A 24,543-nucleotide genomic window follows, 5' to 3' on the forward strand; every position below is an offset into this window, starting at 1 on the left:
CTGAGGAGAGGAGATTTTCCTTTTAGCCTGAAACCATTCCAGAAACCTCTAAGCCAGCCTAATTTATTAAACTGAAGATGCTGTCTGCAGAAACTGGAGAAGGGACAGTGCTGGCTTAGGAGTGGCCATAAGCAGTATTTCATCCTCGCTGACCAAGACAAGACAGATTGCATAATCTTTGTCCAAAATTGTCAGGATATGGAGATCACGAAGGGAAAAAAATTATTTTAATCGTAGTTCATCTAAGTAGCACTTAGAAGTGCATATGTTAAAATGCTTTTTTGACCCCAGTGAAAAGTTTTTTGGAGCATAGATGCTGATGCTGTTCTTTTTTATCTTTTTTCCAATTTTGCTACATTCAGAATCAAAAGTTCTAATTTTTACTACATAACTGATTTTCGCTGTTTATTATAATGCTTGCTTGTGCAAATCTGGTAGACAACATGACAATAAAACAGGGTGAAAAAAATTGGTTTCGTAGAGGAGTTTGGAGGGGTGTGTTTTGAAATAGCGAATTGCTTCTAAACAGTGCAATCCTTTTCATGCAGCATGGACACGTATCAGGAAATTACATGAGCTCACAGAAAATGCAACATAAAAAAAATATAAAAAGTAAGGAGTATGATGACTATAGTCATTACAGTGATGAAAACTTTGGTAATTATAATGAGGAAGAAAAGGATGAAGATTTTGCTGATCAGCTTAAACAATACAGGCAAGCTAAAGAGACCTCAAGTACTGATTTAGGACCTCCATTCCCAAAAGAACCAGTGAAAAAGCAGGGGATGAAAGGGATCCAGAAAGGTAAGACAATTTCAATTGTTAACGGTAGTAATGGGTGGTGGCAGCAGTTGTATCATGCATCATCTCGGGATGTTTGTCTTGAGAGCTGAATGAATGGGCTTACTCCCGTCAGTAAGAGGTAATGCTGCTCATCGGGAAGTAATAATACCGTGCGGTCGCACTGATGCATATATTGAGGAAAAAGATGAAGCATTGGGTAATGCTTACGTAGTAAATAAATCCCTATTAAAAAAAAAAATCCAAGATCTCTGTTGTGTAACTGCTTGAGTAAGAAATCATAGGGCTGTAAAGTGACTTTCTGGTGTAGTTTATGAAAGTCTGAAATGGGACTTGTTCAGGGGGAGGAATGTAAATATGTCAATTCCGAACACCACCCCACCCCCCAAATTAAGTACCTAGAAATTTTGATAGGTGCCTGAATACTTTTATTAGTATGTCCCAGAAGTATGCTAGTAAGTATGCTTCTATTTTTCTTTTTACAACTTTTCTTGCATTCAAAGCTGGGCCAATACAAGTGCTGGTGAACAAGTATTCCTCTTCAGTAACGTATTCCTGAAAGGGTCATGCTGCCCTTACTTCATGCCTGACTTTTATAAACCAAGTTATGCAGGCATTCTTGTTTGCACCTTTCCTTTGGTGTCTGATCATTTCCTTAGCATTGTAGTGCGATTCATTGAGCCAGCTTACATCTCTGGCCTCCGTGTTATGAAGGGACTTCTGACTCCCCAGCCATCTTGTGTTTTGTATGACAGCATGAGTACCTTACTAGTTCTCGGGAAGATAACTGTGTGTTATACAAAGGTAGTAAGCCGTCTTCCATTTACTAGAGCGAAGATTTATCGCATTCTGGTTTGGTGCACAATAAAATAAATTGGCAAACTCTTTTTAGCTGAGACAAAAATGGCTTTTCACGTGCTGCTTGGCAATACTGCTTCGAAATCTCTGTCTGCAAATTGTTGGAGATGAAGTCAAGGCGTTTTTTGCTGGGATCAGCCTTGCTGTCGCAGAGCGGCTGCCACCTGAAGTGGGTGTGATGTCTGCAGAGCTTTCTAACTGGTTTTCATTGGTTTTAAATTGATGAGAAAGCAGATACTGTCTCGGTGGTTTTAGTTGAGACCATGACTCCTGGCGTGCTGGTGGCTGGATAATTACCCTCTTGAGGCTTCCAAACAGTTAACCATTAAACATATTTATATTCAAAGCTGTTCAGTCATATTTCTTAGGTTACAATCTCAGGCATGAAACATGCACACACACCTGGGTGCCAGTTGTACTGGTTAGCTCTGTGTTCAGAAAGCGGCCCAACGGCACGAAATATTTCAAGTATTTGGGCTGGTTAGAAATTACATGTCTGCACTTCTAATTGTGAGACACTGCTTTGAACAAGATTAATTTTATATTCAGTTTGTCAGTCTGCTATTGATTTGAAGAGCTTTTCAAAGAGCAGGCAGTTGCACGGAATTACAATTGCCTGGTGTAGTTGTACTTGCCAACTCATGATTCAAGATAGTATTTAGGAATTCAGGCTGCAAAAAGGTAGATATTTAGTTTGTTAGATTTGTCTGTATTTGATGTCACTAGGTAACCATTTTTCTTTGCTTTCAGAGGTCATTTAAAGAGGTCATTGCTGTTTTTCAGGTATTTCTCAAAGAGGTAATAACTACAATGTTGGTCGAGGGCGGGGAATGCAAAAGAAACTGAAGCGTAAAGATCGTGGAAGGGGAAGAGGGGGCAATAAAGGATCTGATGGCTTTCATGAGGTACGTGGAATTAAAGTTTAATTCCTAATGTAGTTGTTTCAAATGGCTGGGTGCTTTGCTTTAACAGAAGAGTATTTAAAAATATGCATCTTTAAACTTTTATCTAGAAAATTAGTAGAATTTTCCAACACTTGATGTACAAAGTATAGAATTGATAACTTAAGCTAATACGTAATTTTCTTGTTTTTCTTGGAAATAGCAGAAAGTGGTTAATAAGCTTTGGTTTGGAATGGTGCGTGAACTTCCATGCTGACCGTATCTGAAATAAGATGTTTTGCCGCTACCAGTTCACCTCAGGTTTTTCAGCAAAGAAAATGGACGCCTTCACAGCTTTTTCCAGTTTCCATCTGAATCATGTAGAATTGTCCTTCCCTTTCCAGACCTGTGGCTGTGGCAATGGAAATACACATGACCTTGGTTTTTGTTCAGTAATTCTTTGCCCAGGAATTAGAGAAACCATAGTGTTCAGTATTGCCACAGTATTTGTAAATTGTTACTCCAGTCTTCATCTAAATGAAAAACAATGCAAAATTGGTGATTAATGGATCAAATCTATCCAAGCCGAATCACGTGTAAGTCTACAGACAGCAACTAAAATGTCTGTGGTTCTCCTCCCTCCTGCACTCCAGAATGCCCACGGCTGGCTTCTTGCTAATGCGGTGATGTATAATTCAACCCTGTTAATTTTTCCCCGTGTTCTCCAGCTGGCCTAACTCTCTGGGGCTCCTGGGTGGTCCCGATCAGCTTTTCCTCCTCTGCCCTGCATGTGGTAGGGAAAAGGGCAGCCGTTTGATGTGTTAGGACGCTGCGTTGTTTATAGGAGTCCTCCTTCCCCTGGCTGTAGAGCATGCCCTGTCTCCCTGGCTGTGGGGAAGGGTGGAGGTGAGGAGCCAGCTGCGGGCAGGTCCCGGCAGGGCCGGGAGGCAGAAAACAAAAAGCTGGGCTTCTGGCTACAGCGAAACAATGAATTCTGTGATGCAGATGCTAAGCTGCGTGGTGTGGTGGGGTAATTGCCGAGACTTCTGAGCCGCGCAGCGACATCCCTGGGATTCTTGGGGACGCGGTGGGAATGTTTCAACCTTCCTCAGGCTGTTGTTTCAAGTGCTTTGCGATGTGGGAGGGTTGCTGGTTTGCAGTGCTCTCAGACAGACTTGGAGTGTCATGTTTATGTGGTATTTGCGTTAACCTTGAAGAGGATCAGGTATTAGATTAAAAGCTGCTTTGTCTGAAGCAGCTGAGATTTCTCTGGATTTAATGTGTTCAGAGTAGAAAATTGATCTTGACTGATTCAGGAGTGGTATTTCTAGCTCGAAGATTTTGGCTTCTCAATGTCAACAAAATCCACAAATCATTCTTAGTGTTAATGTTTTGTGACATTGCTTAATCCGCTGAGCAAAATGAGACCGGACACTTGATGTGCTGATAGTCGTGCGTGCTTATGATGCAGTGTGATGAGTGTGGAGAACCACATCCATCCCATTTCAGAAGTTCCCACTCAGCAGTCAGATCCCTGCTCGGTTTTGTGCAAATCGGAAAAACCTGATTCCCTCTATTGTCAGATCAGTAGGCAACCAGACAGCACTGCAAAGAGGAGGTTTGTTTCTGCCCTCTGTTGCAGCGTCACAGTTCATGAAAGACCCCTCAACACCTGCCCCAGCCTCTGCAGTTAGATGAGTTTACCACTGTTTCTTTAGTTTATCTCAAGTGCAGATGCCGCATGGGAATGAAATCATAGAGGGAACAATTATTTGTCTCACCAGGTACATAATAATTCTGAAGAGTTAGGGCACAATTGAATTGTGCTTCCTCTCTGCTTTCCCTCGTGGTGTTAAGCAAACAGGTTATTTTTCTTCTAAGATAATCTGGAGATAACAATCATGTGAGAAGCACGTAGAGGGGAAGGACTGGCAAAGCGTGGCTAAGGTGGTGGTCTGGAAGCCTGGATGATTACTCAACCCCTGGCTGCCTGCAGAGGTGCCCTTAGTCAGGGGGCGGTTGGCAGGAGTCCGCCCTGCTTGCCAGCATTGCCAAGTGAAGTGAGACATACTCTGTCCTTCCAGTGAAGTTATTCGTGTCTGTTGTATGCTAAGAACTTTCTGATTTGGGTGCGTTTATAGAAAAGACTCTAAGAAAAAAAGTATTTGTATTTACCTTTACTTTGAGCTGTGGGTATAACAATATTAAGAACTTACATCATGGTGTAGTTAATCACTGAGTACACTGTAATGTTTTTGCAACTGTGCATAATAAGTAAGCATCAGCGGGATGTTAATTTTTCTTACAGGACGGCAAACCAGTGAAGAAATGGGTTAATATGAGCCAGGAGTTCATAAACCAGCATACAGTGGAACACAAAGGCAAACAAATTTGTAAATATTTCCTTGAAGGGAGGTGTATTAAGGTAACTACGCACTGTGTCTGTCAGTCTGCTGCTTTGGTGTGAGGAAGGGGAGAAGATGCTCTGTTGGTTTTTACTTCAGCTCATGCAAAGAAAAGTTGCATGTTGAAACTCAGTGTTTTGATTTCTAATGTTCTGAGTATTTATAGATAAATGCCAACGGAAATACTTGTGGAAAAATAACCCCTTCTGTTGCACATTTTGAACTGTAACAAATTCTGTTAAAAATTATTGTTTGCTTGTTAGTATATACAGTAAAAACATCTATGATAGTATCATAAACTTACACTGACAATGTATCACATGTAAATATCCATCAAATCTTACAAGTATGTAATCTGTAAATATGCAATCATTTCTGAATGTATTAGATTATTTCTGTCTTATGTGCTACTGCTAATTTTGAAACATTGAAGGAATTGCTTAATTATGCTAAATTATTTCTCTCTCTAAAGTATAAAGTGGGGTTGTAGTAATAGTTCCCCTACCAAAGAATCATCTTCCTTCAGCCAGCAAGTGGAAGGCAGCAGAAAGAAGAGAATGCTATTCAGAGCAGTCAGCTGTCAAGCAAAAGCCCTAGCAAGACAGTCTCTTATTACGTAAAAAAAATTGTTATTGCTTCATTTTGAAGCTTATGCTGCTGTGGAGTTGAATCCTCTGATGTCAGACTAGTTCAGTCAGTTATAAAACACACTTAAGAAAAACTACATGCTTCTCGAGTAAGTGAGTGCGTCATTTACATTTGGTTCCTCTGGGCATTTAGAGATAGAACATTTTCTGTTTCTTTTTCAAAGGTTGAAAGTAAAGGTGAAAATCAGTATGTGTTTTTTCCCAAACCAGGGGGGGAGTTGAAAACAATGCAGTTGTTGCTGCCTTCGTGTATTTTGTTATGCTGTGCTCAGTCAGATGAGTATTTGCTGCCACCTTCAGTTTTAAAACAAGTGACTGAAAGAGCACTTAGTGTATTTTTCATGGAAATAAATAAAAAAAAAAATGCAAAGAAACCTCAAGCAAAGTAATCCTAGTGTATGATGTGATATGGTTGATATAAACTTGATATTATTTAAAGTCCATTTTTCCTACATGGGAGAATCTTAATACCTTGCTTGTTGGACTTTTTTAAGTTCTCCCACACACCCTTAAAACAGAATCAGGTTTTCTGTTAAGTGCAGAATTGTTTATATGGAAAATAATTTCAGTAAAGTATTTTTTAAATGCCTTTTTAATGCTAATTGTTAGGTGGAGACAGAGAAGAGAACTGGTACTGTGTGACCAGCTTGGTTTCTGTGAGCACTGCATATATTCTTGGTATCCTGGTTCAGGAATTGTTTCTCTATGTCCAGGCCCCCCTGTTCACAGTTTTTTAGGGACATGTTTATAATGCACTTATGTGTTAATGAAGATAAAAAATTTAAACTCAGCTAAGGAGGATGTTTTTTCTTTAACTGTGAAGTGGAATTACTCAGCATTTCAGATGGATAATGTTTTTTCTTGTTTTCTTCTTTATAGGGAGAGCAGTGTAAATTTGATCATGATGCGGAGATTGAAAAGAAGAAGGAAATCTGCAAGTTTTACATACAGGGTTACTGCACCAAAGGAGAGAACTGCATTTATTTGCACAATATCCTTTAAACCCCCCCTTGAATTAAACTGAAAGTTTATATTTACTCTTAATTGATGTAAGTGATGTTTAAGGGTAGCTATTTTCTTAAGAGACTCTACCAAAGACTATGTAGATGACTACCAGAAGATTACTCTTCTGCTCAAATAGTTAGGAGGAGAAAATACATATAGAATTACTGGTTTGGTTTTGGTTTTAAGACCTTTTAAAACATTAAAAATCAAAACCCCTTGAAGGTAGATGGATTTGTCCACATACTTTTAAAACCCTGATCTGTTCCTGTTTGTTGTAAAGGACTTTTTTTTTTTTTTTTTTTTTTGAATTGCGACCTTCATCTTTTTAATCGCAGTTTTAGAAATCAAGTCACAATGTTCAGGCCACAGTAATGTAATTATTAGTAGAACGTTAAATGGAACTAGGAGGTAAATTGGTTATTAGCTTTCAAAATTCTTAAGATACTCCTTTGGAAAGATAAGTACTGGTGAAGAATTGAAGGATAGTTGACAGCTGAATTTCACAAACTTGCCAAACAGTGCAAACTAGAAATGAGCCTTCGTTAGGAATCCTTAATGCATTGCTTACATGAATTCCCTTGCAAGTTCTACCATACAGGAGCCAAATGCTATCAAGGAGATAAGTGCAAATTCTCTCACGCTCCCCTGACTGCAGAAACAAAAGAGCTGTTGGATAAGGTAAGCCGTTCCCAGTCTGTAAACACAAGCTTTGTTGCTAGAAGGGATAGTGGGGAGGTTGCTAGAAATTTCCGTGGGATTCTTGGGGAGTGTGATGCTGAACACTAACAATGTTAAGCTTCCCTTGCTCCATGCGCAGTCTCTGACCCAGTTCGATACCAGGAATTCCCCTTGCCATCAGTTATTCCGTTCTTTTTTTTAGCCACAGCTGACTCGTTTATTTTCGCAACTCACACTTCTGCCTGTGAACTTTCTTTTGCGTCCCTTTCTGTGGAGATGTTAGTGTACTCTCTAACAAGAAGTGTGGCTTTTATGTTGTCTACTCTTACTGCCTAGAAGTTAGATATCATCTGACTGACTTCTGCACTCAGGGTGGAGAAAGGAATGAGATGCTGCCTCTGAATGATTCATGAAATCCTGACCTCTGTTTTAAGTAGGATATTCGTGTCTCTCTCCAGTTGCTATACAACAAGCCTTAACAGAAAAGTGACATGAATTTAACACTGGAAACGTTAGGAAGCTTAGAATAAGTCCTTCAATTTCTGTCACTTAAAACTACTGTTTGAAGGAAATGGACTTGTGTGAAATTGTCCCTTCCTGACTACAGAAATAGTTTTCTTCCTGACTGTGAATCGGTGTCCTGCAAAACAAGTAATAATAGTTTTATACTTCATCTGAGTTTGATGTCACTATATAGTAGTATTGTAGCAGGTAATTATATTTAAATGGAAAGTGCAAGACTACATGGAATTGCATATACTGCAAAATTTATGAAGCGTTTGCTATGTTGCTTTGTTCTAGGTTTTGAATACTGAGGAGGAACCACAAAATGAAGATGAGAAAGAACTGGAGGAGCTCAGAAAGCGTGGCATAGTTCCTCTCCCTAAGCCGCCACCGGGTGTTGGACTTCTGCCGACCCCACCAGAGCAATATCCGTTTTCCGAGTCTGACATAGAAAATTATCAAGATCCTTCAGGAGAATATAAGAAAATCCCATCTCTCTTTGAAATAGTTGTGAAACCTACTGTGGATTTAGCACACAAAATTGGAAAAAAGTAGGTTTTAGAATTTTGTGTAGAAGGCTCCTTAAAATGTGGCTGCATAAATATTTAAACAATTCTTGTTGTTTCTGTCAGAAGTATATACTTCTGAGTATATTGCTAAGTGAATGATCTGTCAGACATTGGCTGTCATAATTACTTACTTATTTAATGCTTTCCCTAGAACTTTCTGAGCCTTAACCTTCCAGACAGTCGCTCCATTGGCTTGTTTTGGCTCTGTGCCTGCCTTACCTGTCTCCATTTGCAGGCTGAGCAAATGTCTTTCTCTTCTAAACTCTTCTTACAGTTAGTGTTTTCTTGACTGAAGCCAATCAACGCTCCTGATGGAGACTGTATAAAACTCTTAGTTGCAGCAAGGGTTCTGCATGGGCTAATACTGAAAAAAATGTTCTATTTCCAGACTGGCTCTGTCATGTGTAACGTATATAGTTACTCTCTTTGAAAATTATGTTGCTTCTTCCAGATTTTTATCTAACTTAGGATCAAATAAGTACAGACAGACATCTGTAAGAGTGAGGAGGGGGAGGAGATAGCTAACAGGCTGTTGATCTTTGTAGGTGCAAAATCTGATTCCCTAATTTTCTTTTGCCTGCAGGCCACCAACCTTCTATAACAGCTCCTCACCGCCAAGACCACCGTTTCAGGGAAATGACCCACATTCTCAGCATATGTACAATCCAGGTTCAAGTCCAGGGCCGGGACCCGGCATGTCACAGGGACATAATGGGCCACCAATGCACCCGGGTTCTCCCGGACATCATCCGTGCGCAGGGCCTCAAGGCCCGGGGATGCCGCAGAGTCCTCCTATGCAGGGTGTTCCGCCAGGCTTTCTGGGACCGCAGAACCAGACTGGTATGCCTATGCAAGGACAGCAAGGTGGGCCGCCTCTCACACCGCCGGGTCTCGGTGGATCTTACAATGCCCCAGGAGTTCAAGGACATATGGTGAATATGCCGAGAGAGAATCACTGTCCTCCGGGGCCGCAGTACCAGCAGATTCCTGGTGAACGGCAGCCGAATATGAATTACGAGCCTATTCAGAACCCAGCTGATTTCTATGACAATTACTATTCTCATCAAGCCGTACATAACTTCCAGCCAGCTAATAACTCTGGTGGTAAGGACATTTAAAAGTCATTGTTGTTCCTCGATAAGGCGCTTTGCAGTTGTGTGGTATTAAAACATCATGGCTCTGAAGCTGAGCAGTTGAAAGAATTTTGGATAGAGTGCCAAACCTCCTGGAATGCCTTCAGTATAGAGGCTTTCCCAGCTGATGCTTTCCAGCCATGTAATATGTCACATTCGTTTTGCTTGATGATGTTTTATCTTGTCTGCTGTAAAAGCTTGGATAGGATAGCTGCTAACTGTGGGGTTTTTTTGTACTGCAGATGGAACATGGCATGGAGAATTCACAGATCACCAGGCTCACCTCATGGCTCAAGAGTCGCATCAAGGTGGAAGCGAGTCGGACTGCATGAGTAGCCATATGGGCCATAAACCAGCCATTAACGTCCCAGATTTCCTTCCGGCAATGCAGAAAGCCCTTTACGTAAGGCTTAGTCAGAAGCATCAAAGAGATGGAGACTCTGTCAGCAGCCAGGGTCAGAGGGCAATGAGCAAAGACGAAGGTAAAGATAATTTTGTTAGAGTTCTACACGTCTTGAGCGTGTATTAGCCTGAAACAAATCTGTCGACTTGGATTTTCATCACCTTGTCCCTCGGCCTGCTCCCTGCCACAGCCTTTTCCCAGGCTGCTAGGTTATGCGACCAGAAACGCATCCTCTGTGTGACCAAAAGGCAGTTGCTGTTACCAAATGATTTCAAGGATATTGCCAATATAATTCTGATCAAATGATGAGAGAGATCTGGAGATGCAGCCCTTCAGACTATGTACAAAACCGGAGCGATGTAATCTACTCCAAACTGGCGGTTTCTCACCAGTGCTTTAGAGTGACTGGTCCTTCTGTCTCGAGGGATTTTGGAAAGCCGTACAACAGAAAAATGTTCCCGTTAGCCGCCTCCAATAACACGTCGCTTCCCGTTGTACAATATTTGTGTGGGACAACAACTAGCATTGAGGAAACGTGCGTTACTGTGCATTAGATACTGGGGATGGAGCTGGGTTTCGCCTTCATGTTTTACTTACCTTTCTACTATCCCACAACGAAGGTGATATTCATCAAGACTCAGATTTAAAATGTTTTGGGTTTTTTTTCCCCACTAGTTCTGGTAGAAATAATTGTTTGAAAGCAGGTCATTTTCCCAGATTAATATTGAGAGAGAGATATGTAGGCAGAATGCAGCTGAGTGTGGGAATATCTCAACTTGCTGCAGTTTGTTTGTTATGTCAGTTCTTCATTGAAATTGATTTTTGTCATTTCAGGTTACGGTTGTTATACAGGGAGTGATCACTTAATATCAGATTTTCTCAGTTTGATTTTACTGAGACGTTACCCTTTATAGGAGTAAATGTTTTGTATTCCCTGATGATGATTTCCTTGAATAATCTTTTTATTTATTCATTTATTTTTAAGATGACAATGTCAACTGGTATTCCAGCAGTGAAGAGGAAGAGGGGAGCAGTGTTAAATCAATACTAAAAACCTTAAAGAAACAAAGTGAAAACTTTAGGAATCGGCAGCAACATTCCACAGAGCAGCACATGCTTGGTATTCCTACCGATCCGAGGCTGGCAAAAGAAAAAGGCGCGGGGCCTCAGGCTGCTGACCCGAGACTTCGGGCCTCCCCGAGGTCCAACCCCAGAAAGCCTTCAGAATCCGCCTCCTTGGACCCACGGCTCGTACGAGATCCCAGGATGCACAAGGTCAGCGAGGGCGGCCACGGCAGCTCCTCCCTCGGCGGAGCAAAGCTAGATTTACACCACGCACATGCTGGCGTTAAAGTCAAGCAAAAAGGGATGGATGACGATGAAGAGGACTCGGAGAGAGAACTGAGAGAACGAGCTTTTCTGATACCTTTGGAGCCTTTGCCTGGTGTGACGTTACGGGATCCCCGCTCTCAGCTTAGGCAGTTCAGCCATATTAAAATGGATGTTACCCTGATGAAACCAAACTTCGCTAAGCATATTGTTTGGGCACCCGAAGACTTGCTCCCGATACCTTTGCCTAAGCCTGACCCCGTCTCTTCAATCAATTTACCTCTTCCTCCACTCATTGCTGACCAGAGACTTAATAAACTGCGGAATTTGAAAAACGATCCCCATCCAAATGCAATGCCAGCTGACCCACGACTAGCTGCAAAGGCAAAAAACAGCTTAACGGGCAGGAGCGGTTATTTAGATCCGACTGCAGATTCGCATGCCAGTAGCTCAAGCAAATTAGGAGATCCTCGCTTGCAAAAAAACGTCGATCCCAGACTCCACAGACTGTCGAGCGCAGATACGCATCACGGAGTTGCGAAGGATTCGCACCCTCCGAAGTTTGACCCCCGCCTCGCCAGATCTGCCGCTGGCTCCTCACAGCCCTCGGAAGCTGCGACTGCTAAACCTGACCCAGATGCTCTGCCTCCGTATGCCCCCAAATTATCCTCGAGTGGTGTTAGGCTTGGAACTCCAGGCTCGATCCTGAGCGGTATTAGTTTGTACGATCCGAGAGATCACAGCTCGTCGTTGGACGTGGCTCCGGCTAGTTCAGGAGAGAATGGAGAGAACCAGAAAAAAAGTATTTTGAAAAATTCTGGTAAAAATGAACCCAGTCTCTCGGAAGATTCGTCGCTGCAGAAGGCTGCCCCGAACGTGGAAAAAAATACAGAAGGCTCAGCAGAAGCTACTTCAGATAAAGCGAATAGCACCAGTAAATCTCAGGCTACTAAACACTCCAGCGCTGCACCTGCGGTGCATAATCTTCCTATCCAAGCTTTATCGGGATTAATCAGACCGCAGTACAGCGACCCGAGGCAGGTTAGACAGCCTGGACAAGTAACGCAAACACAGGATAGCGATCCGAACGGGGAATCAGATGATAAGTCATTAAAAGATGTTTTCAAGACTTTCGATCCAACCGCTTCACCGTTTTGTTAGCAATTGATTTTAAGTCTTTTTACTGTTGTGAATATTGCAGTTTTCTGCTGTTTTGTAACTGGTTTACCTCTTTGCTTTATTTATTTTTAAATTATAATTATCAACACTTTTCAGCTGCTAATCTCAGAACCACATGCAGTTATACAGTATGCTATAGTGTTTGCAAAGCTGTGGTATTTTCTATATAATACTTTTCCAATTTCAGGGAGACTAATAATTGACATGTAGAAAACCCCCCATGTATCGTGTTAGAGCTGATAAAAGCACTTTCATTGTAAATAAGTCATTGAGAAAGTCCGAAGACCTGTATATGTGTGAGCTGTCTCTTTCATAAACGACATTTAGATATGATTGCCACATTTGTATGATTGTATAGATACAAGCAATATTATGTACATTACTGTGAGAGACACTGTTTGACAAGGATTGTCTGACGCATCAAGCCAAACCTACTAACTGATTTAAATCCTACGTAAATGATTTCAAAGGAAAATGTTGATCCTCCTTTTCAGATCGGTTGATGTAAGACATTGACAGTTTTTATTCATGCAGTCAATATTCTTAGTGTAAAAGAGACCTATATCGCATATTGAGGATTAAAAATGTCATATCTTTTAAAAGTATTTTATTCTATGCTGTATATAGAAGAAATTGTGAAGTACATAACTAGAAGAAAGTTACTGTTAAAAGTGGAGAATACCTAAGTTGTCTAATACAAAAAAGGTTTTTATTTAATTTTTTTCACGCATACACAATTCTGATTAGTGCTATAAGTTACATTGTGGTGTTCATGTATTTCAATGTATTTTTGTATTCAGCCGCTTAATTTGTATTGCTTTTTTTGTATTGATGTAACTGCAGTACTTGTATTCATGGTGTCTTTATGACATTTTTAACAAAAAAATTAAAAAGGGTACAGTTCGAGTCTGGTAATGACTGTGATGTTGACACGTTGACAGGTAGCTCAGCGCCGGGGAAGGAGCAGTGGGGCTGTCTGAAGGGTGAAGGGGACTGAGCCTGTTCTTGGTACAGCTGCTACAGCGCTTCACAGTCAGATGGTAGAGGGTTTTTGACTGAGTCCAAACGGATTTCACTTGCGGCGTGGTTCCGAGATCGGACCGCTGCTTGCAAGGGAGTCATCTTTGTTCTCTTTCACTACAGTTACCAGCATCGCTATGAGAAATGTCGTGCATGTTCTTTAATTTTTGAAGATGTCGCATGCTGAGAGTGCTACTGTCCTCAAAGCCTCTCTTGTTTTACCTTTTGGGTTGCTTTTTATATAGAGGAAATGTAGTCATACCTAGCTAGCTACGTTTACAATAAAAAATTGCCGTCTGCTCAATTGCCACCTGGTTCCCGCCCACTTGGAATGTTTCTTTGCATTAAGTCTCTTCCTTGGTGGACCTTTCCCTCTTCCTTTCTGTTTGTTGGCCTGAGTAGTGCTTGTGACTGGGACAGTATAATGTTTAGCACTGTTTCTGCAGGTTTGGTTTCTTGTGCCCGAGACAAACAGTAATCCAGGCAACAATTGCAGGTGTGTTGCGTCGATGAGCAGAGCGTGGACGAACAGAGGGAAGCTGCTGATTTTACGTGAGCGAAACGTGACAGAGGGAGACATTGCTGAAGGCGATAATGGTTTCAGTTTTCCTAATTTCCCAGAGTATAAGTTGGATTGATTTTATGATATTTTGAATTGTGCTCACTCAAAATAATTGAAAACTAATGGTCATGAAACTTGGTTGTTATTTTGAAGTAATCTATTAGTCCTACGGAATTACTTATTACTACTTCATCTGGTGACAAGTTTGGCTGTTTGAGAACTTCATCAAAAAAACAAGCCAGCAGAATTGGGCAGCAGAGAAAAATGGAAATGGTTTGGAAATAGCACATGGACTGATAAGGGAACAAAGAGGAGAAGTGGCAGTATTGAAGCCAAATGCATGGTTTCGCTTTTAAATGTGGAAAGTGTTTGTCGGATGCGCAGCTCTGAGTTGAGGTTACAACTTCTTGTAGGTGGTGGTGATGTCATCACTGACTTGGATTCTCTGTGTTGTTTTGAAAGTACTGGGAAAATAAGAGCCTAAGGAAAAAACTTTGCTACCGAGAGCAAAATGATGTGCTGGTTGAAGGATCACGGGTGGTTTGCCGTCGGTCCGATTACCGACCCATTTTGGAGTTGCGGGGTGTGTCCTGGCAGGGAGACGCGGTGCTGGCCCCTAACCGCAGAGATCTGCTGCCGTCTCAGTATCTTTAGTACAATGCAATTCTTTATTTCAGCTAGTCCTTGCAGCCTGTTGTCTCCACATGTAACTGCCTCCTTCCTTCCTTCTTCCCAGATCCAGCTGTGCCCAGCCCAGAGGCCTCCTCAGCTACCGGGCAAGGCTGCTGCTCGGCTCTGGGGTCCGCCAGCGCTCACCGGTTTATCCACTGCGGATTTCTTCCCCGAATCTCCCCTTGCTCTGTCCTGCTCATGTTTCCCTTGGATGCTTGCAACTCGTGGCCCTGAGGCTGTGGAGAGTGGTAACAGGAGCAGCCGGTGTCGGCCCTGGATGCTCTGGAAGCCCGTAGCTATGAGGTGAGCGATCATCAGCATTGAATGTTTTACTCTGGGTAAAGGGAGAGTCCCAGGGCTGAGAGGGATTTGGGGAGAAAAATCTCCTTTCTCTGCAGCATCTGCAAAGCCAGGGGCAGTGAGGAGATGAAATGCTCCCCGCTCCTGCTAGCCCTGGAGATGTGGGAGAGTAAAATGTTTGTGTCTGATCTTGCTCGCTCGCTGCACTTCAGAAGGACTGAGTGTTGCTAGATCACCACCCGGTTTCTGCTGCCCATAATGAAAATACTTGTAGGGAGGTTTCTGGTCTCCCTAGGTAGCCTGTTGTATTTTTGTACCGTGATGAAAAGACTCTAACGTGAACCCTTCATATTGCAAAGTAAATCAATTTATTCTTACAAAGTAGAGAATACTTAATTACACTCCTGTTTTGCATTTCAGAAGTCAGTGATCCTGTCCCTTAGTGTTCCTTCTCATTCAGTTCTTTCTTCCAGGTTTTGTAGTGTGTGCTGCCCTCTGTTTTTGTATTTTGCGTATGAACTGCACCCTGTGCGCTGGCTCTTTGTAGGATGATCTATCTCTAGCTGCCCTTCCTGCGCAGCATTTAGGATTGCTACCCCTAGAGGAAAAGGTGGTGGTTGCAAAGAAGTTTGATAGCGTGCTAAAGGTGGGGGCCTGAGCAGACTTCCCAGCTCTGAGGCTTTCTCGCAATGAGCAATACAATCATTTACTGATCCTTCCCTGCAGCCAAAATTGCTGGTGCTGCTACAAGTGTGTTCCTACATCCTTCTGTTCACATCTTGGGCGCTGAATAACACAGAACTGGCAGTTATTGAAAGAAATATAATGAAGGTACCTTATTAAATGCTGTCTTTCCTATAGCAATGTAAAGAAAAAAAAGCCTGACTGACTATATATGAGCAGGCTCACAGCTGGACGGGGCACGCAGTATATCAATAGAAAGAATTGTAGCCCCGCTCGGTGGCCATTGATTCAAGGTTTCAGAGTGATTCCCGTGCCACATAACAAAGATCGGTGAATGGTGTTTTACTGAACAGGAAACCTTCTGTTTTCCCTTTGACTGGGTCTTACAGCTCTTCCCCAGCTCCCGTGTCCTCTGCAGCTTGGTATCACATCTTATTACTCAACTTCAAACGCCATCTGGACAAGAGGCCTCTTATGAAACACGCTAGCGTGTGGCATCAGTTTATTCTTCTCTTTGTTCAGTCGCCAAAAGGAAGCGGTGTCTCTGCAGGCTGGAATTTGCCACAGGAGGAGCAACCGGCACGCAAAAACCTTTTCAGGCCTTGCACTCTCAGTCCTCCTGTGAGAGCAGCTCTAGCAGAAGAGACGCGAGGAATGCAGCACGGGCTGCGTTCTTGCTGCTGAGGCCGGTTAGCGATGCAGTCCCCCTCCTGTTTTTGCAGAAGTCCCTTCCTGTTTTTACGGGTGGCTGTCCATAATCGTATGTCCTTTAATAGGTGTTGGAGGCTTGGGGGGTTTTCTTGCTCTGAGGTGATTGTTCTTGCACCATAGCCATCAGGCTGGGCTCAGCTCTTGCTCGAGTCTTGCGGAGGCCTAATTCATCCCTGTCTGAGTTTAAGGACTCCGTGGCTCTATGCCACAACAAGTTTTTTCTCCACTGCACGCAGAAAGCAGCTACTTCTTCTTCTTCAGAGTCAGGTGGGGGCTGTTGCAAACCCTAAGTGGAGGAGACAAAATATTTGCGTGCTTTAATACATTGTTGTACGTGAACTAGTTTAAAATATCTTTTAACAGTATAAAAGTCTGAATATATCGGTGTGTGTGGCCAATGTGGCATCTGTAGCCGTTAATGCTTTAAAAATGCTTAATGCTTGGAAGCGCTTAAAAACCTGCTTGCAGAGAGACAAAGGGAATACAATACAGTTAATTTATTGATAAGCAGGGAAATTTCCAAAGGGAAAAAGCTAGGTCATAACGGACTTTGTAGTCTAGACAATCGAGATAGAAGAATGGGTAGTTACTTCGGGCTGGCACCAGCAAAGTAGAAAATGGACATCTATAGTGTGTTTTTAACAGTGTGGGCAATTAACCACGGGATGAGCTTTCCACAGTTGTGGCTGATTCTCCATCCAATAGGATTCTAATCAAAACTGTCTCAAAAAGATGTGCTGAGCAAAAGTTGTAGGATTATAGAGGAGCCTAAAGCACACGATGAAGAGCTGCATCAGTGGAGAGTGGTTATATTTGCACTTGTTTCCTGAGTGCTCTCAGATAAAGTCTGCTCTCGCAAACTATTTACAGTTGGATCCATCAGCCACCGTTGGCAGCTGCAAGGGAAGCTCTTGGGAGTTTTGATCAAAGCTCATCTTGAGACGAGATAAAGGCTAAGACTGACACGGACTGTTTCCAAATAAAGGCTTCCAACGAGATGCTGCTCTCCTATCCAAGAATGAAATGGGAAACAGACCAGCTAAAGATGACTTCAGAGTTGGTAGCAGTGACAGAGCGGATTCAATGGCTGGAAAGATGCGTAGTGAGCTTTGGAAACAAGACAGAAAGGCATAAAATAAAAAGATGACAGTAGGAATGTTTACTCCCAGCTGGAGCTGACAGAAGTCCTTCAGCAGCCAGCTCCCACCTCCCGTAACCAGACGCGACTGTAGGAGCTCCCCGCAGCGCGGACTCACCTTTAGACGCCGTCAGCATTAACTTACTTTGACACATGCTGCCTCGGCTGCCTTCAGAACATGCAAAACCGCTTGAATGAGGTTCTGCGCGTTGCTCACAAGCAGCTCGGAAGAGGACTTGCTCTCTGCAGTGACTGCTTTTACCCTTAAAAGACATTTTAAAGGATTTTACTGCAAGAGCGTCAGACAGTGTGCCTCCCCTGTGTGGCCAGAACTCTACCAGTCACTCCAAGACCAGAAGATCCAACAAGGACCTCTGGACCCCCTTTGAGGAGGGGACCACCAGCCTTGGGAGAGATTGTCCCTGACGCCGGCAGCTCACCTGGCCACGATGCCGAGCTGGCTGCTGATGGTGTGGGTCTGCTCTGTGGCGCACAGCAGCTCTGCGGAGCATCTCTTGTCGAGGCAGTGCTTCGCAACGATGCGGCCAAATTTAACGAGCACCTGCCCATCGGAAGCAATTTGCCTTGCGCAGGCGACGAGCTGGTCCTTGCTCTAAAACAAAATAGAAAGGTGTTTGGGGAGAGGAGGAGAAAAAAAGACTGCTTTTCCTGAAAGATGGGAGGGTCCAGGGAGGCCAGATACATTCTGAGACAAGGAAAGGACTGGGCACCAAGTTCACATCTCATCAGGAGAAAGTAATTTCAGGTGCTTTGCATAAATATAGCTGGTGCCGCTCTTACAAGAGCGGGGTAGTGCAGGGGTTCCAGCAGGCACTGGGTGGCCCTGCCACTGGCTTTGACCGTGCTCTTGAGGAAAAAATGTGATAGGGTGGAGGGGGAGAAATGCTCTGTACCATGATGGGGCCCTTCTTCCTGAGGAACTGAGTCATGTGAAGTATCCTCGTTGCCATGTCCTTGGTGACCTGGGACATCTTGCAGGGGCTGCCCTGCCATGTGTCACTGTCCTCTCTCTCCTGCTTCACAGGGCTGCTGGCGAGGAAGATGCTGGGAGGACCATTCTGGTGCTGTTGAGACAATAACCGAACAGACTGGAAGTCTGGAGTGTGCAGACGCACCGATGCTGAGAAGTCTCTGCCTGTGTGTTTCTGAAGCAGTTTTTGGTGAGTAAGGGAGGTGGGAGAGCTGCCCGCCACCTTCCCAGGTCTGCTCTGCCTTCCCAACCAGCCCTTCTCTCCCCTGCCCTCACCCACAGCGGGACTATCAAATCCAAATGACCCATGCCATCACCTCCTGGAGCTCTTCCCAAATGGGTGGTAGCTGTCAGGGAGCTGGCAGCGCCCGCGGTTGAGAAGTACAATTAAGTGCTCTGAACCACTCTGCTGAGTGATCTGGATCGTGTACTGAAGCGTTTGCTGGCTCCTGACAGCCAGTTGCTGGGAGCTGTTGGTACTCCCAAAGGGTGCTGGTGCGGGGACGTGAGGAGCTGAGCAGAGGCAGGTGGTGGCTCAGGGGAAGGAGAGCGCTACAGCCCCCTGCTCCTCAGGCCCGGCGTTTATGGGATGGGTTTGTTTACGCAAAGTCAGATCAGGCATCCAGAACTCGGCTGAATGGGGCAGCCAGCAACCTCATCTAACTTTGAGGGTGGCCAGGGGGGTTGGACTGTTGACCTCCAGAGTTCCCTGCCAACGTCGCTCATCTTAATGTTCCGTGGTGCGAGTAGCGGGACCGACTGACGGCCCTGACAGTAAGTGTTGCCGGGGGGAAAAAAACTACTGTACCTTTTCACCTGCCTCCCTGGCAGCTCCGCGTGCTCGTCCGCTCCTGCTTGGGCAAGTTTCTGTTGACTTGGCGTGGCTCAGGGCGTCAAGCTCTCGGGCTGGGAAGAGCTTGGCTGTGCTGCTGCGTTGTCTTGGAGGGCGCTGGTCCCCTGCGTTCTGCAGGCGTTGTCTGATGAGCTGCAGAACGCGTCCGCTGATGCCCCGGACAGCCTGAAGCTGCGTGACGAGGTAGTGTGCCGTTGCTGACCAGTACCAGACAATGCTGTCTAGGTGGAGATGTCCTTCGTCCCGGTGGCTCTGAAAGAGCTGGCCGGCACTGCCCACTGCATCAGACGTGAGGACCAGGAGGTGGTCTGCCATGGAGAGCAGGTTCTCCTGCGATTGCAGTTGAGTGCTGGCCTCCAGAAGGTCTTGGAGGGTGGTTTTGACCCACTGAATGTTAGCCATGAGCCGACTGGCCTTCTCTTCAAAGGCCTCTCTGCTCCTCTCCCTCTCCTCTGGAGAGAGAGGGGACAGGGCTGGTCCAAGGACATCTCGGATGACCTGCAGGTGTTCGGCATTGACCTTCTCCAGGTGGAGCAATAATGCCTTGGCCCTGAGGGCCAAGTCTCTCTGCAGGAGCTCAAAGCGAATGTACAAGCTGGCAGCAGACAGTGGGGAGACCGAGAGGGTGTTGGAGGCATCCAGCAGTGCTTCCATTAGCACCTTTATCTCTTCCCTGAGCGCGAGGATTTCACTGCGACCATGCTCTTCAGGGCAGGACAAGGAGGAGAGCCGGGCGGCCTCCTGCAGCCTCAGGGAATTCTCGGACACAGCAGCCAAGAGGCTCTGCGAGCAAAGCTTGTTCTTCACGGCGCTCCGCAGCTCCCTCAGGAACAGGACATCCCTGCCTATGAACTGGTCCACAGCGCCCAGCAGGACGTGCATGCCAACAGCCCACTGGACGCAGTGCAGCTCCAGGCTGGCCACTCCTGCCCTGCAGGAGCCCTCGAAGGACACTGCTTTCTCAAGTAACACTTTGGTGTTCATCTGAGCACGTGAATACTTGGCTCGGACCTGTAGAAAGCTCTCCCAGACATCGGAGGAAGCGGGATTTCCCTTACTACAGGCAATGTCTCCTGCTAACCGAACTGCTCCTGCTAAACCCATCATGGTCTCGTCCAAAGCCTGTTTGCCTCTCAGAAAGTCAGCAGACAAGATAAAGCCAAATACTTGCTGAGACAGACTATACCAAGAGCCTGCCACGGCTGCCAGGCACTCTTTGGTCTCCTGGATCCTTTCGGAGAGTGAGAGTGCCATTTGGAGAAGTCTGCCTGGACAACAAAGCTGCCGTGGGGCTGTTTCCCTGGCCAGGCTGATAACACGTGCCGTCATTAATACAATCTTCTGGTGCTGCCCCAGCGTCTCTATCTGGGGAGAGTCGGCAACCGGCAGCGCTTCCTTTGCCGCATCGATACAGCCGTTGGAGAGTTCAAGCAAGGCGGAGCAAGCAGCATTGATAGCTGCCATATCACGGGCTCTTGTTGCTGTGAGGAGAGCCGTAATGACAGGGTGCGCGTCTCCTTTCCCTGGAACAACACCCGGGTGTAAGTTACCTGCTCGTGGAGACGGACGACCTAAGATGTCTTCTTGCAGCACAGCCTCATCGGCGACGGTTGATAGCCCAGCATGTGACGGGCTGAGTTCAAATGTCTTTGCGACATTGGTGCTTCGCACTCGTGCCCGGAGAGGGCTGAGGATATCTGGGTGGTTGGACCCATCCAGCCCGTCTTGGACACGGCGAGCTGTATCCATCAGGCAGCTCGCTGCCTTTAAGAAGACATCCCTCGTCTGGAGGCAGGGCAGTCTCTCCCGACAAAGGGCTGTGACCGCTTTCAGCTCAAGGCTGGAGCTGGCCAGTTGCGCAACCCAAACCAGCAAGCCATTCCTGAAAATGGGGTCTGTGGCTCTGTCCACGTACCTGGTGGTAGCTTCAACCACCCACCGAGCCCAGCTGGTGAGGCGAGTTGCGTGCCAAGAGAGCCCCTCGGCGTCCTGCCTCTCCAGGGCCTCTTCACACCATTCCCTGTGCTTGGCCATTTCCTGTACAGACAGCTTAAGGAATTCATGCGTGCTGACCGTCTCCTCAAAACACCGCAAGAGGCTTTCTGTTGTTCCGGCCCACGCGTGGTACAAGGACCGCAGCTGCTCAGCGGCGCTCATCTGGGCTGTATTTCTGCTCATTTCTGTGAGCAGTGGAGGGAGACTGGCAAGGAGTCTCTTCAAATACTCTACCCACTCCCCAATTTCTCTAGCGGTTTGGGTTTTGGTGCACCTGGCCAGAACAAAGTCTGCCACTCTGAGCATCTGCTGGGCGTGTGCGAAGAAGGTGGTAGTGAGGGGCTGAAGCTTCTTCAAAAATCCTCCTTGTCCTGCTGGAAAACACCCTGTACCGGCAAGGCTAAGGGTACCTTCAACTAAGTACCTCAGGGGCTCCTTATCCTCAAAGAAGGTGTCGAGGATTTGGCACAGGGTAGCTGTGAGTACTGCCTGGTTGACACTCTCCACCTCCTCTCTCATGATGTGACATTCCTCTTGCAGGCTGCTTTCTCCCCAGCTTTGCCCTGGCCATCCCTCCCGCTGGCTTACGTGGCCACAGATGCTCTTCCTCAGCCGTAGCAGATCCCGGCAATGTTTTACCAGGTCTACCTTCAGATCTGGCCTGGAGGAGTCTGCTAGAAGCATGCAGTAGAAAATGACGGCTTCCACGTGAGTGCTGAACTTGCTGTCGGAGAGGTGCACCGGGTCTGGGTGAGAGAGGAGCGCCAGCAGCCTGCTCACATGCTGGGAGAAGATCCCGCTTCTGTCCCGTGGCTCCTTGCTGCCTGTGTTGTCACTGAGCAGGGAAGTGAGTTCTTTGATGGTCCTCTCTGTCAGCTGGAAAGCGTGCTCTTTGGAGAGGTTCACTTGCAGGTCCCAGGAGCGTTTAAGTTCGCTGTGCTTGGTTGCGTGGAGCAAAGGAACACACTTGCGAAGGAGCTGCAGAGTTTGGGCCAAGCTCTTCTGTCGAGGACAATCTTGGAGTTCCTCGAGGTGCTTTGCTGTCAGATTGCTCAGCAGAAGCAAGGCCTTGGAAAAGGCCCGGAAAGCAGCCAGCAGCCCTGGCATGTCCCCTGCATCCCGCAGCACGCTCAGGCACTCCAAAAGCCAGCTGGCAGCCTGAATTATCCTCCTCACCCCAGCAGCATCTTCGATCTGAAGGATCTAACCAGAAAAAAAACGGCAGAAGAACTGGTCAGAGTGGCTAAGGCTCAAGAATCCCTGCTCACTGTTCCTCCCCCTGTGCATCCGAGGTGACACCCTGGCCCTTGCAGGGAAGCGAAGAGCTGTGGTTGGCCCAGCAGACCTGCCCCAGTGAGCGCGTGGTGAAGAAACCACTGTTGCCTCAGCTAGAGCTTCCCCCAGGCCCCATCCCGTGTCCTGGTGGGGGGCAGCTCTCGTCCCTCCTGCAGCCGCACCCTTACCCACTGCTGTGTCCCGGCCGCACCCTCCCCCTCCGCCGTTACCTTCGCTGTCTCTGCTAAGACCCTCTTTGCTGCTGCAGCCAGCTCCTCCCTGTGGCTGGGGTTGTCCGGCTGTACCTGGAGCTTGCGGGCTGCCAGCAGCACACACCTCCCTGCCAGGACGAGGGACTCGGCTGCGGGACACGTCTCCTCCTCCGCCACCTCGTCGCTGGACTCCTCAGCCAGCCTGGAACAGAAGCCGCTGGGCTCAGCCCTTTGCCATCCTGTGAGTGCCAGCCTTGGTAGGGAGCACGTGCCGGTCTCGGGCTTTACCACAGCAATTAGCCGTGCCAGACCTTAACTGGGCTTGAATTGATTTTAGCTGTACGTGCAAACTGTTTCAGAACCTTTTCCAGGGGCTGCAGTTCGCTTTCAGGTAGGGTGCCTACAGTCCACCCGGCCCCGGCTCGAACAGCAAAATAACCCAGTGGGCAGCGCCCAGATCGGTGGGTTTGGGCTCCCGTTTGCTGAAGCATTCAGTGCCTTCACTGAAGCATTCGGTCACTTGTCCGAATTTTGAGATGTGTTTAGCTTAAACATAGCCCTGCTTTCTCCCCTTTTGCCTTTTCCCTTCCTACTGCCATTCCCCGCCACGTTCCCCATCCCACCTCTCCAGCGGGGTGCAGGCAGGGAGCAGCAGGCAGGAGAGGCAGGCTCCCTGAGAGTTCCTTTGCCATTCCTTCCTCCTCAGCCCCCAGATTTGCCTGAGAGCCACCCAGGAAACTTACCTTCTTGCAACAGAAGCGAGTTCTTCTGTGGCTTTGGCTAATATTTCTGCATTTTTCCCTAAATCAGGAAAGGTCTGACACATCCCATCCTCCTGTTCCTGGGCGAGGATTAGATGGCAGAGCTGCGTGGCCATGGGGCAGAGGACCCTTTGAATACCTTTGTTTTCCGTCAGGAGCCCGAGCTCATAGATGTGAAAAGGCTCCATTGCGTCCTGCCCGGAAAGGGGAAACGAAACCTGGGATTATTTGGGATCCTTTGCAATCCGTAACTGTTATCAGATAGCAGCTTCTGGCTTTGGAGACGCTGCTGGGCTTAGTTTCTCCCAGCAACCTGCATTTCTTTCCCCCAGCGGTGGGCTTTCGCCCCGGCTTTCCCGGTGTGGAGCCCGGCTCTGGGGGCTCGCGTTGCTCAGCTCCAAGGCCCAGCCGTGCCTGCGGGCTGCCCCGTGTTTCCATCGGTCCCTGAGCCCAGCGACAGCAGAGCCGGGGTTTCCTTACCGGGGCGCAGGCGGTCCTGGGGACGGGGGGTCGCGGGCTGTTCCCGGTGCTGACACCCCACCCGCGCCACCACGGGCCTGTGCCGGTGCAAGCAGCTCCTGGGCAGCGGTAGGAACCCGGGGCCGCGGGGGGGTTAATTACGCCTTGATTACCATAACTCATGGCCCTGCTGGGGGCTGCCCCACCGGCGGGGGGATCTCTGGAGGGTCCGGGGGGCGCCGGTCTGAGGGGGCGCCGCCGGGATGCGCCAGCGTCGCCATGGAAACGGCAGTCAGTCGCGGGGTGGTGACGACATCGCGGGGCGCCCGGCCGCGGGGCACGCCGGGAGCTGTAGTCCGGCGGTGGGGGCGGGAGGGCCGGGGCCGCCGCCTCGGCCGCTGCCTCAGGCTTGAACGGCCCGGCCCTGGGCCGCTAACCTGCCTAATCTGGGGGCAGCTGGCCGCGCGGCTGGGCCTGGCCCCGTAACCCTCACGCTGGGCGAGCGGATGCGCTCCCTG

At 46.9% G+C, this 24,543-nt stretch overlaps 2 protein-coding genes and 1 long non-coding RNA gene across 5 annotated transcripts in view; 2 read left to right on the top strand and 1 right to left on the bottom strand.

Moving 5' to 3' along the window:
- Positions 1-13,304, top strand: part of ZC3H6 (zinc finger CCCH-type containing 6) — a 28,104-nt gene extending 14,800 nt beyond the window's left edge. The window contains exons 4-12 of one of the 3 annotated variants that reach the window (XM_054821007.1): positions 549-804; positions 2,443-2,564; positions 4,849-4,965; positions 6,472-6,583; positions 7,166-7,275; positions 8,077-8,330; positions 8,932-9,452; positions 9,724-9,963; positions 10,870-13,304. In XM_054821007.1, the coding sequence (XP_054676982.1) occupies positions 549-804; positions 2,443-2,564; positions 4,849-4,965; positions 6,472-6,583; positions 7,166-7,275; positions 8,077-8,330; positions 8,932-9,452; positions 9,724-9,963; positions 10,870-12,374 (3,237 nt within the window). In that variant the 3' untranslated portion in view covers positions 12,375-13,304. Of the gene's footprint in view, positions 1-548; positions 805-2,440; positions 2,565-2,763; positions 3,224-4,848; positions 4,966-6,471; positions 6,584-7,165; positions 7,276-8,076; positions 8,331-8,931; positions 9,453-9,723; positions 9,964-10,869 lie in introns of those variants that run through there. The other 2 variants (XM_054821008.1, XM_054821009.1) reach the window with 2 other exon arrangements.
- A 518-nt stretch (positions 13,305-13,822) lies between these two features.
- On the top strand, positions 13,823-19,285 carry LOC129204667 (uncharacterized). Its single transcript, XR_008576467.1, has 3 exons — positions 13,823-14,618; positions 14,711-14,949; positions 18,525-19,285. It is a non-coding gene; the product is annotated as an uncharacterized LOC129204667 (long non-coding RNA).
- LOC129204659 (uncharacterized) lies at positions 15,727-22,425 on the bottom strand. The gene is made up of 5 exons (XM_054821006.1): positions 19,279-22,425; positions 18,394-18,564; positions 17,920-18,092; positions 17,625-17,742; positions 15,727-16,627 (listed from the first exon to the last, which is right to left on the bottom strand). The coding sequence occupies exons 1-5, from the start codon at positions 22,423-22,425 to the stop codon at positions 16,400-16,402; spliced, it is 3,837 nt and encodes a 1,278-aa protein (XP_054676981.1). The 3' UTR covers positions 15,727-16,399.
- Positions 22,426-24,543: the final 2,118 nt, after the last annotated feature.

Source organism: Grus americana, chromosome 3 (genome assembly GCF_028858705.1).
Source record: "Grus americana isolate bGruAme1 chromosome 3, bGruAme1.mat, whole genome shotgun sequence".
Classification (NCBI taxonomy): Eukaryota; Metazoa; Chordata; class Aves; order Gruiformes; family Gruidae; genus Grus; species Grus americana.

Coding starts and splice junctions, on each gene's coding strand:
- LOC129204659 (XM_054821006.1), bottom strand. CDS start 22,425: ATGCCAGGGCTGCTGGCTGCTTTCCGGGCCTTTTCCAAGGCCTTGCTT. Junction 17,743..17,919: donor CAGCTCGGCATCGTGGCCAG/GTGAGCTGCCGG, acceptor ATGTCTTTTAAG/GGTAAAAGCAGTCACTGCAG. Junction 16,628..17,624: donor CCGAGGCAGCATGTGTCAAA/GTAAGTTAATGC, acceptor TCCTCCACTTAG/GGTTTGCAACAGCCCCCACC.